Source organism: Xenopus laevis, chromosome 8L (assembly GCF_017654675.1).
Source record: "Xenopus laevis strain J_2021 chromosome 8L, Xenopus_laevis_v10.1, whole genome shotgun sequence".
NCBI lineage: Eukaryota > Metazoa > Chordata > Amphibia > Anura > Pipidae > Xenopus > Xenopus laevis.
This window is the reverse complement of record NC_054385.1, coordinates 108,935,253-108,949,664: the sequence shown is the minus strand read 5'-3', so window position 1 is coordinate 108,949,664 and position 14,412 is coordinate 108,935,253. Positions and strand designations below refer to the sequence as shown.

The window sequence follows — 14,412 nt, the reverse complement described above, 5'->3', positions numbered from 1 at the left end:
TGTTTCTCCTTTGGTATGAACTGAGTGTCTCTGCCTACAGAGGAGGGGTATAGCAGGAGGAGGAGGGATCAAGTTTATATTTTTTTATTGTGTCCTGCCTCCTAGTGATGCCAGCTATACCCCACTGTCCCTGTGTCCCCCAAGTGACTGAAGAGAAAGAGATTTAACGACGAGTACACAAAATCTCCTTTTTACTTCCTTGTTTTTTGATGAAAAGTCACTTGATTTTAAGGATTCGGTTCGGGCCAGGCACAAGGATTCGGCCGAATCCTGCTGAAAATGGAGAATACTGCACCGAATCCTGGATTTGGTGCATCCCTAATGATTGTACAGGTTGTATGTCTGCAAACTAAATCCTGTATGAGCATACTACTTGTTTAATGCTTATGTTGTCGACCTTAAACTGCCACTATTTGCAGCCATAAAAAAAGATAAATATCTATATATATTAAATATAGCAGCACGCGACTACTTTTAAGTTGTTCTGCTGCTCTTCTTTCGGTTTCATTGTGGGGCATGAAACATGTTGTGTTTATGTATTTAGTGTCCGATGGAAGATCCTGTTGCAGTTTCAGTGTCGAAACCGTCTGCTACTGACTGGCACCCCCATTCAGAATACCATGGCCGAGGTAGGTTCTCCAAGCTGCAGACATAAGTTTGTGTGCTAGATGCAGCCGCTGGTTGCAGATCTTAACCCATATGATATTGTGGTAAAGTGCAGAACTTTAGGAACATACTATGCATTCAGAGTACTCTTAATAATCAGAGCCATTTTCCCCCAGGAGCCAGTCTGTATAACAATGGCTGTTTTCACCTTTGTGTGAAGCAAGCTTGCATTATGATTTCATTTTTATGTCAACAGTGTAGACCAGATTCCAGCAGGGGGCAGTGCAGTGCAACAAAAGAAATAATTATATCCCAACTTGGAACAAAGTCCTGTCTTGATGTTCTTGCCAGAAGCAACATGTTGACGGATACATCTTTGGTGTCCTTGGCATGACCTGAAAAACACATTTAAAAAAAATCTTACAACACATCTGCGTTAGAGTCTGTACAAAGTTGCCATTAAAAACTGCAGAGTGATATGCTGAGCACACAAACAAACTTGCAATAGACGCACATTCAGCTGTTTCTATCCACTTGAGGGTGTAATATGCAGAGAAATTAACAACATCTTGCCAATATTTATATTATATTTATTTATATTTATTCTGTGGTGGTAGAAATGAAAACCTAGAGCAGTGCAACCTTTTAAGTGTTAATTGTTTATCCCCATTCACAGACCTGTTCTTTTTTTTTTTTAATGAAAAAAATTCGTATTTTTTTCTCTGTTTATGAAACTGTGCCAACAGAGCATGCCATAATTCACCATATTGTCATGTCCTCTAACTATATACCATAGAGAGAGAAAATGCTCGATGACAGAACCCTCTTATGTTTGCTTTCTCCCTCTCCCAGTTGTGGGCACTGCTGCACTTCATTATGCCCACACTCTTCGACTCTCATGATGAATTCAGCGAATGGTTTTCCAAGGACATAGAAAGCCATGCTGAGAACAAGTCTGCTATTGATGAAAGTAAGTGCTTTATGGCACCCTACTGCACATACACATGCACAAGTCTTTAAAGGAGAAGGAAAGGCTAAAATTAAGTAAGCTTTATCAGAACGGTCTATATAAATACACCAGTAAACCCTCAAAGTAATGCTGCTCTGAGTCCTCTATCAAAAGAAACACCACATTTCTTTCCTTCTGTTGTGTACTCATGGGCTTCTGTATCTTCAGACTTCCTGTTTTCAGCATAAACTTCCAGGGCTAGGGCTTGATCATGTTCAGTTTGCTCCTCTCTCCCTTCCCCCCCTCTATCCTCCCCTTCCTTCTGTACTCTGAGCCCAGAGCTATGCGTGATCAGGGAGAGACTCAGACCGGAAGTGATGTCACACCAAGCTAACATGGCAGCTGCTATCCTTAATAAACAGAGAGCTTCTAGAGCTGTATTGAAAAGAATTCTGCAGAATAAATATAGTGTTATAGCTTGCACTATTGTGGCAAATCTATTGGCAATAGACTGCTTTAAAATTAACTCTTGACAATGGTTGCTAATAGATATATATTAATGTATAATAATTAATAATACATTAATAATACAATAGCCTCTTTTTCCAGTATATTTGCCGGCCTCTGTGACTTTTTACAGTTAAATATATCAAACGTTTATAACTTAATCATTCATTTTCTGTACTTGAATGATTTATTTGATTCAGATACGTATTAGTGCTCAATCTTGCTGCTGAGAACCACTGAGCACTACCTCCCTATTGCAGATTGCCAATTCGGTCATATTCTGGTTTTATTTACAACTTTGTGAGTGTTATCCGGCGTATATATATGTTGAGATATATATGGATTGTTTTTTATGCTCTTTCATATAAAATGACGGTGATTTGCCATGAGTCTAAAGTACTTTCTACAGTGTTTATGTGCACTTTTATTAAACTATTTTTATCCAAGCTAGGAATAATTCTAAGTAAATTTTAGGGCAGTTGCTCTGTGATTTGTGATTGTGCATTCCTAAATCTATTTAGTGCTTACAATATGTTTTTTTTCCATTAGATCAGCTGTCTCGGTTACATATGATTCTCAAACCCTTTATGCTTAGAAGAATCAAGAAGGATGTAGAGAACGAGCTGTCAGATAAAGTGAGTGACACACACACACACACACACTCACACACACAGCCTTACACTTTTCATTCTAACGTATGATATTTTGAGTAACTGCTAAAAAGCCAGAGAACATAGCCACTGTTTGCTTTGAATTGCAGATAGAGATCCTGATGTACTGCAGCCTGACCACTCGCCAGAAACTTCTCTACCAGGCCCTGAAAAATAAAATCTCCATTGATGACCTCCTCCAGTCCTCCATGGGCACAGCCCAGCAGGCACAGAACACCACCAGCAGTCTCATGAACCTAGTCATGCAGTTTAGAAAGGTGAGTGTGGAACCCATTCCATTTTGGATCACCCGGTTCAAAAGTGCAACTGTCCTTTCTGCGTTTATTATCAACTTAATTATTGCAGGGTGATCATATAATGTATTTCCTTGCTCTACTAGGGATACTGGTTTCTGTGATGCTGTTCTTATTGACACCCATTTATGTAACAACAACATATTTTGCAGCCCTGTACAAAGAAAAAGGAGTCCTTGCACACTTATTCTGCTGCTGCTATACCCTCAGTCAATATTAGGGATGCACCAAACCCAGGATTTGGTTTAGGATTCGGCCTTTTTCAGCATGATTCGGCTGAATCCTTGTGCCTGGCCCAATCGAATCCTAATTTGTACGTGCAAATTAGGAATGGGACGGGAAATCACGTGACTTTTTGTCACAAAACAAGGAAATAAAAATGTTTTTTCCACTTTTTCCCTTCCTGCCCCTTATTTGCATATGCTTATTAGGATTCGGTTCATTATTTGGCCGAATGTTTCATGAAGGAAGTGCCTAACGTAGCCAGCTGCACATTTGACATATCTGATCTACACCCTGTCAGATTAAACCATGGAATTATGCCTGTCCCCCATATGCAATGCATGTTGGAAACTGTTATTTACAAGATGCAATGCTATTACAGGTATGGGACCTGTTATCCAGAATGCTCGGGACCTGGGGTTTTCTGGATAATGGATCTTTCCGTAATTTGGATCTTCATACTAGAAAATTAAGTAAATATTAAATAAACCCAGTACACAGATTTTACTTCCAATGAGGAAAAATGATATCCTAGTTTGGATCAAGTACAAGGTACTGTTTGATTATTACAAAGAAAAAGGAAATGCATTTAAAAAAAAAAAAAAGGGATTAATTGATTATAATGGAGTCTATGGGAGATGGCATTTCTTTAATTCAGAGCTTTCTGGATAACAGGTTTCCGGATAACGGATCCCATACCTGTATTTGCAAGACAAAAACCTGAAGCTCTGCCTTTTAAACTGTTGTCATAGGCACTTTTGTGGCCATCATGTTTTTTGAATACTGCTTTAAAAAGCATAGACCTAATTGGCCAGCTACAGTATAAACATTTATAAAAAGCCATCGTAATCCATGACCCCATTTATTAAACAGACCTCTCATATAGTGCCTTGCCTTATCCATATTGATTCCTCTGTTATCCTTACAGGTGTGTAACCACTCAGAACTATTTGAGCGTCAAGAAACTTGGTCCCCCTTCCACTTTTCCTTAAGGCCTTACCAAATCTCTAAGTTTCTGTTCAGGCATGGGAATATAAACTGCATGAACTGGTCTCGGAACAGGTGAGGAAACTGAAATATAGTCAAAAGATGTGTTCCGATGGAGCACAGAACCACCGTCCATTGTGCTGTAGTTTCCCTCTGAGACTTGCAAGTGAAATTTCAGGCTATTGCCTCATACATTTTCTTGCTCACAAAGGAAATATATATTCGTTGAACAGTGTGGCAGATATATGGCACTGAGTTGAACTTTGTGAATTCATCTTAAAGGGGAAGGAAACCTAGTTGGCGCAAAAACCCTCCCCCCCTCCCGTGTGTTACCCTCCCTCCTCCCCTCTGGCCTACCCGTCCCGCTGGGCAAATGCCCCTAACTTGTTACTTACCCTTCTGCACAGGTCCAGTCCAGGGAGTTCACAGACGACATCTTTTTCCACGCGATCTTCTTCCTGCTTTGAACGGCGTTTTTGCGCATGCGCAGTAGGAGCATTTCGCGCATGCGCCAAAAGTCACAAATTTTTCCGATTTCACTTCGTGACTTTTGGCGCATGCTCCTACTGCGCATGCGCCGGTCAAAGCAGGAAGAAGATCGCGTAGAAGAAGATGTCGTCTGTGAACTCCCTGGACTGGACCTGCGCAGAAGGGTAAGTAACAAGTTAGGGGCATTTGCCCAGCGGGACAGGTAGGCCAGGGGGAGGAGGGAGGGTGGGCAACACAGGGGAGGGGGGAGGGTTTTTGCACCAACTGGGTTTCCTTCTCCTTTAAGGAAATAAACATGGCATAGGTACTACATGACATAGTTAAATCAGGTTGAAAAAAGACAAAGTCCATCAAGTTCAACCCCTCCAAATGAAAACCCAGCATCCATACACACACCCCTCCATACTTTCACAGAAATTCTATATACCCATATCTATACTAACTATAGAGTTTAGTATCACAATAGCCTTTGATATTATGTCTGTCCAATAAATCATCCAAGTCACTCTTAAAAGCAGACTGAGGATTGTCTTGGTTGTGTATTCGCACTTATATTTAATCTTTTTTCTATTGCTACTCCACTTTAGTCCTAGATGGTTTGGGCATATCTTCAGTTTGATAAGGGTTTGAACATTCTGTTTTAAATATAAGTAGCACACAAGGTATTCAAACTGGGATGGGACTTCAAGTAGTTCTTCACACAACACAGCAGTTCTGCCACTCCAGAGCAAAAGACTCGCACATTACAGCAGATCATGTGTTCAGGAGATGTAATGAACCCTTCCTGTTCATTTTTCTTTTTCAGGTGGCTGCGTGTCCTGCTTTCACCTTTTGCACCTGATCACATACAACAATCTCTCTTCCATAGAAACGGTAGGTCGTTTTTTGCTGCTGTCAAAAATCTATGCAACTGGCCCATATATATCCAATGAACGCTTAGACCAGGGGTGTCCAAACTTTTGGCTTGCCGGGCCACATTGGAATAAGAAAAATTGTCTGGGGCCACACATAAAATACACTTTTAATTGTAAAAGTAAAGGAAATACACAGAAAAGAACTACAATGCCAGTTGGATAACCAGATAGAGCTATACACTGGAATATGGGACACCTGGATAATAAATAGACGTATTATTATATTATTATTACTAACTGGGCAATGGGCAGAGACCCCCTCCTCCTATTTCCTCGGGAACCAAGAGTTTCAAGATGGGCCGCATTCATATGCATCCTGGGCCGCATGTGGCCCTCGGGCCGCAGTTTGGACACCCCTGGCTTAGACTAAAGGATGTGATGAGCTTTAAATACTGTATTTAGCTTCTTGCTTTCCACACATGACTCCTTACTTTTTGACATGAACTCATTCAGTTTAAGGGCTTAAGGTAAAAAGTGCATATACACTATCTGAACTGACAAAAGAAAGTCTGTTTTTTTCCCTCTCACAAAGACCATTGACCCACCCTTAGGCTTAGAGAGTCATTCAACCCTAACTTACCTTTGTTCAACATTGAAATGATGGATTCTGGAACTTCTAAGTTCTTCAGATCTACGCAGTGGGCAGCACAAATATTCTGTATACTGAACAATAAAGTAACTGGCAACTGTCATATATATACTATGCTCTGTGAATGAAAGTCCAGTGTTGTGTTAAATAGGGAAAATATGGGTAATGGGATGTTATAAATCTGAAAAACACAAATAGGCTGCCCTTGTCTCAAGAAAATAGCTATAACCAGTAAGAAAAATTCATTATTTAGGTAGATTTATAACCAGATGAGAGACCTCTGCCAGCAAATTTATCCCGTCCGTGAACCTATATATCCTTCCATTTTTCTTTTCTTTCCCAATTTGTAGGGTCCGACCAAGAAAGCTGCTTCTCCTTCCTCCGATTCATTGATGTCTCTCCTGCAGAGATAGCCAATCTCATGCTTCGGGGGCATCTCGCCAGGTGACTGCATAGGATATGAATAAATTTACATTTTGACATTCATTTGGAACAGTGTTCGCATTTTACACTTGAATGGCAGATATTCTTATCAAATATTTTAGAAGAGCCAGCTTGATCAGTGTATGGGAAACAACTACAATAGATAATAATATAATCAGACAAGCAAGGTATAGTTTTCCTTGAACAGATTTATATATACACACATTACACGTTATTTAACATATTAAGTGTCCTATTAAAGAATCTTCCCAAACTGGAATATAGATATCAATAAATATTGGCCTTTTATAACTTTTACTGCTCCCTTGACGATCACCTGGCCAGAAATACTGCAGCTCTAACCGTAACAGGAAGAAGCATGGGAGTAAAAGACTGTCCATTAATTGGCTCATGTGACCTAACATGTATGTGTGCTCCGTGAATGGTATGGTCCCTTGGGGGTAGCCATTAGTACTTAAACTGGCAATTTTCTATTTAGGATTACCCAGTGGCACATTCTGCTTAAATAGTATATTTTTTATAAAAATGGTTTATTTAGATGAAGCAGGTTTTTACATTTTACTGTTTTATGCAATACATAGTTTTACATAGGGATAGTTTTCCTTTAACTCTTATTTATAAAGTGGCAACTTATTCATCAGTGTTGTACAATAGAAGGATGTATACTAGAATAGAAGGATGTGCCTCTTTACCTCCAGTGTAGGAGGTAAAGAGGCACCTGCTTGATAGAGCTTACAATCTAAAATGTTTGTGTTAGTGCTTCTGCTGGCATTGATAACAACCTTATAATACATATTTACCTCTAACTTTATATGTTAAGTTCATATTGAACACAGATGTTAATTTCCGTCTATTATATGGACTGAAGTACAAATTAACGCGTGCCCTCTATCATCTGCTGCAGATGGTTAGCTCTTTTCCTATCTCTGAAAGCCGCCTACAGGCTCCACCATGCGCGTGTCTGGGAGGAGAGGAGTGTGTCCGATAGCCGAAATTCCTATCTGACCAACAGGAGTTTAATCCTCTGGGTGAATTTTGCACTCTCTTTCCCCAACATTCACAGCTCTTCCACACTGCAGGTAAGATCACATAAGGAAATTAAAGCACAATCCCTATTTGTGTAGATTTGTACTTACAGTGTGATACGCTATCAACTGAAAGCTCAGACTGCATGCTACCAGGCTTATCCACTTTGTCCTAGTGCAGGTCTGCAGCTTTTACTGATTTTATAGAGAATTCTTGTTACAAAGGGTATTTGCAAGGGAGAATTTCCCTTCTGTTCAGCACAGAAACCAAAAACACACTAGGATTAAAGCTGACTTTCAGTTTACTTTACAGTATGATGTGTATAGTGATATTCTGAGCCAACTTGCCATTGGTCTTCATTTATTATTATGGTGTTTGCTCTTAATTTCTCCTAGTGCTGTCTAAACCTTAAGGTATTTATTTGTGAGTAGAGAGAAGCATGAATTGGAGATGGTTAAATAGAAAGATATTGAACAGTTAACAATAAAAGTTAATCTGTTTTTTTGTTGTTGCTGTAAGAGGAAAATAATTCAAATCAGAAAAATGCACGAAGGCCAATAGCAAAGCAGCTTAAATAACATCTCCAACTTACTAAGTGAACGTGACCCTTAAACGTTGCCTATAGACAGTAGTGTAGGCAGAAGCTTCTGAGCCTGGGGTATAGAATGTCAGAATGAATCCCCTTTGCCTGTTATAAACGATAGATTTTGCACAGATTTTCCTTTTTGTCTTTAACTGCTTGGCAAGACCCAATTATGTGTGGTGCACAGGAAAGTCATGCTGAATCCGTGTGTAGTAATATTATTTTGAGAGTGATTATCATCAGTGACATTCTCTGGAACTCTGGTGCAAACAGTTACCAGCAGACACCCCTGCATAAGATGGGTGTTGCAGTTGTACAAGAGCTGGGGTTGCAGAGACTGCCTGCACTTGCTCTTCATAGTTTCTGGCTACACTGACAGGGACGTGTCCATGTATAGCATCGTAGCCTTCACATATAGCCACCGTGTATAGCGTCCGTGTATAGCGTCCGTGTATAGCGTCCGTGTATAGCGTCCGTGTATAGTGTCCGTGTATAGCGTCCGTGTATAGTGTTTGCTTCCTTTGCTGTTGATCTTCTTTCCTCCTTGGCTTCTCTGCCATTATATGTTGTTATCTGATCCTCTCTCATCAGGCAAGCTGATCTCCACAGGGTTAGTGAGAGGAAACCTTGCATTGGGCAGAGTCTGATGCCTGTTCCAGTTATGAATATTTAACGTATCCCTTGTCATGTAGATGTGACGTTATGAGACTTATGAGACCCCAACTCATTCCAAAACAATACCGCCCACGAGAAACTGCCCACCCGCTTTTATCTAAGTACAGATATTGGCATTCTGCATGTGATTGCTTCTTTTAATTACTACTTACAGAAGATAAAAGATTCTTAAAGGAGTAAACCCCTTATTAAAAAAAAAAAACACCCACCCCCACCCTACATAAACCCCCCTCCCTCCACCCCCACAGCCTAGCTTCTACCCTGGGCAAATGCCCCTAACTTTTTACTTACCCCTCGTGCAGATTCACAGCATCAGAGTTCACGGCAGCCATCTTCTTCTCTTTGGTCTTCATCGGGAAGTAAGTTCCATATTGGTGCATGCGCATATGGGGTTTTGCCAACTGTGCATCACGACAATTGCTGAAGCACCAGAAGAAGACTCGATGAAGACCAAGGAAGAAGATGGCGCCTGTGAACTCCGATGTGAATTTGCCCGGGGTAACACTTAGGCTGGGGTGAGGAGGAAGGGGGGTCTATGTAGGGTAGGGGGGTAGGGTTTTTTTTTTAATAAAGGGTTTACTTCTCTAAAGTAATGTACTCAGCTCAGTAACCCCCCCCCCAGCTCGCCTTTTTCCTCTTCTATCTTTTCCTTCTTCTTTTCCTCTCTTAACCAAGGGGGCTCCCCTTTGGTACTGTTTGGAAATTGAAATGCAAAATAAAAACGTACAAAAAAAACAAAAAAACTCAATGATAAAACCGTTGTAATAAAAAAAAAAACTGCTAATTGTCTTTGCATTATAGGAATTGGTTTTCACTAGCCATTGTAAACCAATCTCTGGTTGTGGGGATTACGTGCTGCATGGGCGAAAATCTGGTCAATCTCAGGTTCTGCACTGTCAGATTACACAGTTCCCATCATTCCTTTATGTCACAGCACCTCCGGTAAGTACAAGGCTCCCGTCTACAATGTGTTCCGAGGGCAGGGGTCCCCAACTTTTTTTTTTTTTAACTGTGAGCCACATTCAAATGTAAAATGAATTTGGAAGCAACACAAACACGAAAAATGTTCCTGGGGATGCCAAACAAGGGTTGTGATTGGCTATTTGGTAGCCCTATGTGGACTTGAAGTCTGTTTGGCAGTAAACCTAGTTCTTTTACAACCAAAACTTGCCTCCAAGACAGGAATTCAAAAATAAGCACCTGCTTTGAGGCCTTGACGTGTTACTCACAAGCCACAGGTTGGGGATCACTGTTCTTAGGCCTGCCAGATAATCTGATATCCATGGCCCACTGTAACAGCAATTATGTATATAGATAGTGATTACTGGTGTTAAAGAAGCCACTATATAGAAATAAAGGGTCCACGGCTATTGTCACACATCCTTTGGTATTCTGGCTGGACAGTTTGACTCTGAATATATCTCATTAAAGGACAAGGAAAGTTAAACTAAAGAAGTAGCTAGAAATGTTGTACATTATGTTTTGTGCTTCTGTACCAGCCCAAGGCAACCACAGCCTTTAGCAGTAAAGATCTGTGTCTCCAAAGATGCCCCATTAGCTCCCCATCTTCTTTTCTGCTGATTCACTGCACATGCTCTGTGCTGCTGTCACTTACTGAGATTAGGGACCCACTCACAATATACAGTACACATAGAATAGAAATGTCACAATATAAAATGGATTAGTAATTAATACAGATAATTACTACATGGCAGCACAGAAACCAGTGCAACTAGCACCATAATTTAATAATCAGTCCTGTAGCATCAGCTTATATTACAGGCCAACCTCATTTTCTGCTGGATAATTAGTGACGACCCCTAAGCTTAGCTTCTCAACAGCCAATCAGAGCCCACTGAGCATGTGAGTGTCACAGACACTTTCCAAGATGGTGACCCCCCGTGACAAGTTTGAAGTCCTGGATCATTGCTGCTATTGAAAAGCTGAAACTTTAGGCTTGTGCAATAAGTTCAATATATAAAACATAGCAGTTATAGCCATATTAATTTTTAGGGTTTAGTTCTCCTTTAAATCATTTTGTATATTTGAAGCCCTATTACCCCATTGCACACACACACACACCGGGTTAATTACAGGTATAATGACTTACAAACATCAATGCTTATAGATCTCCCCACCATTTACAGTCCCCTTATTAAAGAGGGACCTAATCTCTGGCATGTGGCTGGCACGCACCGTGTGTTGATTTTATTTTATAGCCCAATAAAAGCAGGGCCTTTAGCCTGATAGTCTGCTATAAGTGTGTGCTTATAGATAGCAGCAACTTGCAGCTCTTATCACACCCAGTGCAGGACTGAACCTGCCATCTGCTCACAGCAATCACATTACTCCGACCTTGGCCTCCTGAACCACGCTCTCATTCAAATGAATCATCTTCTTTGTTTTTGTATAGCACAAATCCCTTTTGGTAAGTGTTGTTTCGTTGGAACATTTCTAGTAAATTTTTATATATATCTAAAGGGCACATTCACTGCTGATTGCAAAGTGGGAGGGCAGGTCGCTACTAAGTCTATAACAGGTTTATGTGGTACCCACAAAGTGTACTGGGAAAAGGGGCAGTAATTCTCACCAAGGGTTAAGAACCTGCCAATTGCTCCCCTTATTAATAAGATCTGAGTATTAAATGCAAGCCTCTGGGTTCCTCACACTGCTTCAGATTTGCCACAAAGCCAAGGGTGAGCTAAAGAACATAGCTAGTATACTCTTAAATGGATAATGCTAAAGGACATGTAAACCCCCTCCACAAAAAATTAACAGCCTCTTTAAAATCTTTAGATACCTGCCACTCTGGTTGTAAAAAAGGTTAACATTAAGGCTGCAGCATCCCCTTAATCACTTAGAAATCCTTCTCCTCCTCTAACCCACTCAGCCCCCTCCTTCAGGAATTTACTTTGGTTGTTGGCTCATGAGCATGCTCAGTTCTTCTGAGCTCAGATTACTAAACACACCCTCCAGTCTGATAGCCAATGAGGACATAGCATTGCTGGTTCCCATAGAAACTCTGCTCTAGCTGTCTAATCCTTTTTTTTTTTTCTTCTTCCAAACCACCTCTCCTGAGCTCAGCTTAACCGTTACAGTGCTCAACCCCAGCAGAACTTTTTATCAAAGCATGTTGTGCCTGTGTAACCTGCATTCTGCATTGCATGAACTTTACAGCATACATGTCCTGTTTGCAGATGTCAGTGTTACTGATGATGTGTCAGAGGGAAAATGGCCGCGGGGTGAAAGCTATTTGTTTTAGGAAAATGTGATGGCGCTGGCAAATGGAGGGGGTATATGCAGTACAAATGATGTGGCTTGGGTGGGGAAGATATGCCAAACTTATATACATGGTGGGAAAATGTCGGCTTTACATGTCCTTTAAGCCCACTGACAAAATTTCTGCTTGGTTTTGGGTCAGGTGATGCCCTATAGACAGAAGATAAGTTACCTAGCAACTATAAAACAACCTGCTTGGCTAATTGAGTAATGTACTGGTTTAACACCATGCCCTCACTTTTCTATATATTCGAAAGCTTCAAGAAGGGTTTGGTTGTTTTTTTAGCTAGTGATGAAATACAGGGTGATTGTAAATACAGTAGCTCTTCATGCAAGTTGATCTAGGGACTGGTCTGGATTTTTTTTTCCCCTTCCGGGGCAAATCCATTTGGAGTTAAACTGCTACCCTTTCATCACCATAATATGCTCTTGTTAATGCTGGGAGCTGTAGTTCAGCAACTTGTCAGTCATCCTTGTAAAAGTGATTGTGTAAGAAAATGAAGCTAAAATGCATTTATTTATTTCTTGTTCCCCCAGGTTACAGCCCCACCAATAGATATCTACTGCAATGATCGGAGCGCAGAATACGAACGCAGGGAGTTCAGAGAGGGCGGTGGCCCTGTTTCCAGGCAGTGCTTAATGTTTGGAGCCCCAGAACTTTATGCTGATTGGCCACAAAGGCAATTAAAGTTCTTCCCTGCCAGCCCTGGTGGGTTAAAGGCTATCAGGCCATGTAATGGCTGGTCTTACATCAAAATTCCTGGTAAGATTTCCATTGGAACTGCAGGCATTGTCAAAGTAACAAATAGATCACTTCTTGAAAAACCGTTAGGGTTAGATCTGTGGCAAATGCTTTTCCACTATCACAGTTTTCCTTTCATGCCTAGCCTGAAATCCAATCGCAATGCAGTTTAGCACTAGCACTGTCCTTGAAATAGTCGGAAATTGTGCCAGGGAGACGCATGCTTTCATATACCAATAACTTAACAAGGGGGAGCATAATCAACTACTGATCCACTTAGAGCACTGAAGCCCAAAGGGCTGGAAATCACTGCTGTAAGATGCTAATACCTGTGGGTGTATGTACTCCACAAGCAGCTCTTAAAGGGGACATTTAAAGGGGGCTTGTCACCCTGGAAAATGTATTCCAAATCCTATTTTATCACTTTAGTCAAGCAAAATAAACTTTAACTACACTATTTAAATTATGTGAATCTTGTTTCCTTCCATCTGGAACCTTATAAATATAGCAAGCAGGCAGGAGCCATTTTGTGGACACTGTTATTAAGACAAGCCTTCCATCATCTTAAAATCTTGTTTGTGCACCAGAATGTGGGACCTGATGTCCATCCCCATGAACTGGCTACACAATTAAATTGTAAAGGGAGAGGGGGAATGTGGGGAGAGCAGTGACATCTAGGAAGTGCTGAATGGAAAGTGAAAGTAATTGCTAGAATATATATAAAATATATATATATATGATTATGCGTTCACTGGTAGGCCTGAAGTGCAGATTAGGCAATGAGTAGATTATGCGCCTAGAATATATATACTTTTTTATGCAGTGAGGTGAGTATTGGTTTCACGCCGTAGGCAGAAAGGAGAGCATAGTTACTGCACAGTAGAGAATCCTAGTGATCAGCCTGCTGGGACGTTCATATGCTGGTGGACAGCGATTAGATTTACTAAAGAGCACATTTGCATATGAATAGGAAGTTAAATAACAATTTCCATTTCTCCAGTGTCATATGATAAGGTTCCTGCTGCACCTCCGTGTCTCAGTCTCATTATATATACAGGTAGCTGTGTAATACTGGCGCCTTGCTCGCATACATCGAGAGAAACACGCGTCAGGCGCTACTGTTTTTAACCATTTTTGGAAGGGAGATGGACGATTATCGTTTGGTTTGTTGGATGGGCGGATGGGTTGGTGCGGGTGGAAGCGGGTAGTTCAAGGGAACTGTATGGGTGGAATGAGCGCCGCTGAATTTCAAGCACAGATTCGACACTTATAATATTATTGAGTGGGAGCTGATTCTTAGACCTATTAGGATCGATGCCTACACTCTCACGCAAGACCTTGTTTGGCTGCATTTTCTCAATACCTAGGCATGTGTATGGGTGTTCATTTTCATTCCTACAACACTGACATCACCATAATGGCACGATTTAACCGAA

At 40.9% G+C, this 14,412-nt stretch overlaps 1 protein-coding gene across 1 annotated transcript in view; it reads left to right on the top strand.

Moving 5' to 3' along the window:
* Positions 1–14,412, top strand: part of ino80.L (INO80 complex ATPase subunit L homeolog) — a 78,414-nt gene that overhangs the window by 39,390 nt on the left and 24,612 nt on the right. Inside the window, exons 17-26 of the mRNA XM_018231253.2 lie at positions 545–629; positions 1,459–1,576; positions 2,612–2,697; positions 2,823–2,990; positions 4,177–4,310; positions 5,530–5,597; positions 6,578–6,671; positions 7,576–7,750; positions 9,757–9,897; positions 12,772–12,997. Of these exons, the coding sequence (XP_018086742.1) occupies positions 545–629; positions 1,459–1,576; positions 2,612–2,697; positions 2,823–2,990; positions 4,177–4,310; positions 5,530–5,597; positions 6,578–6,671; positions 7,576–7,750; positions 9,757–9,897; positions 12,772–12,997 (1,295 nt within the window). The remainder of the gene's footprint in view (positions 1–544; positions 630–1,458; positions 1,577–2,611; positions 2,698–2,822; positions 2,991–4,176; positions 4,311–5,529; positions 5,598–6,577; positions 6,672–7,575; positions 7,751–9,756; positions 9,898–12,771; positions 12,998–14,412) is intronic.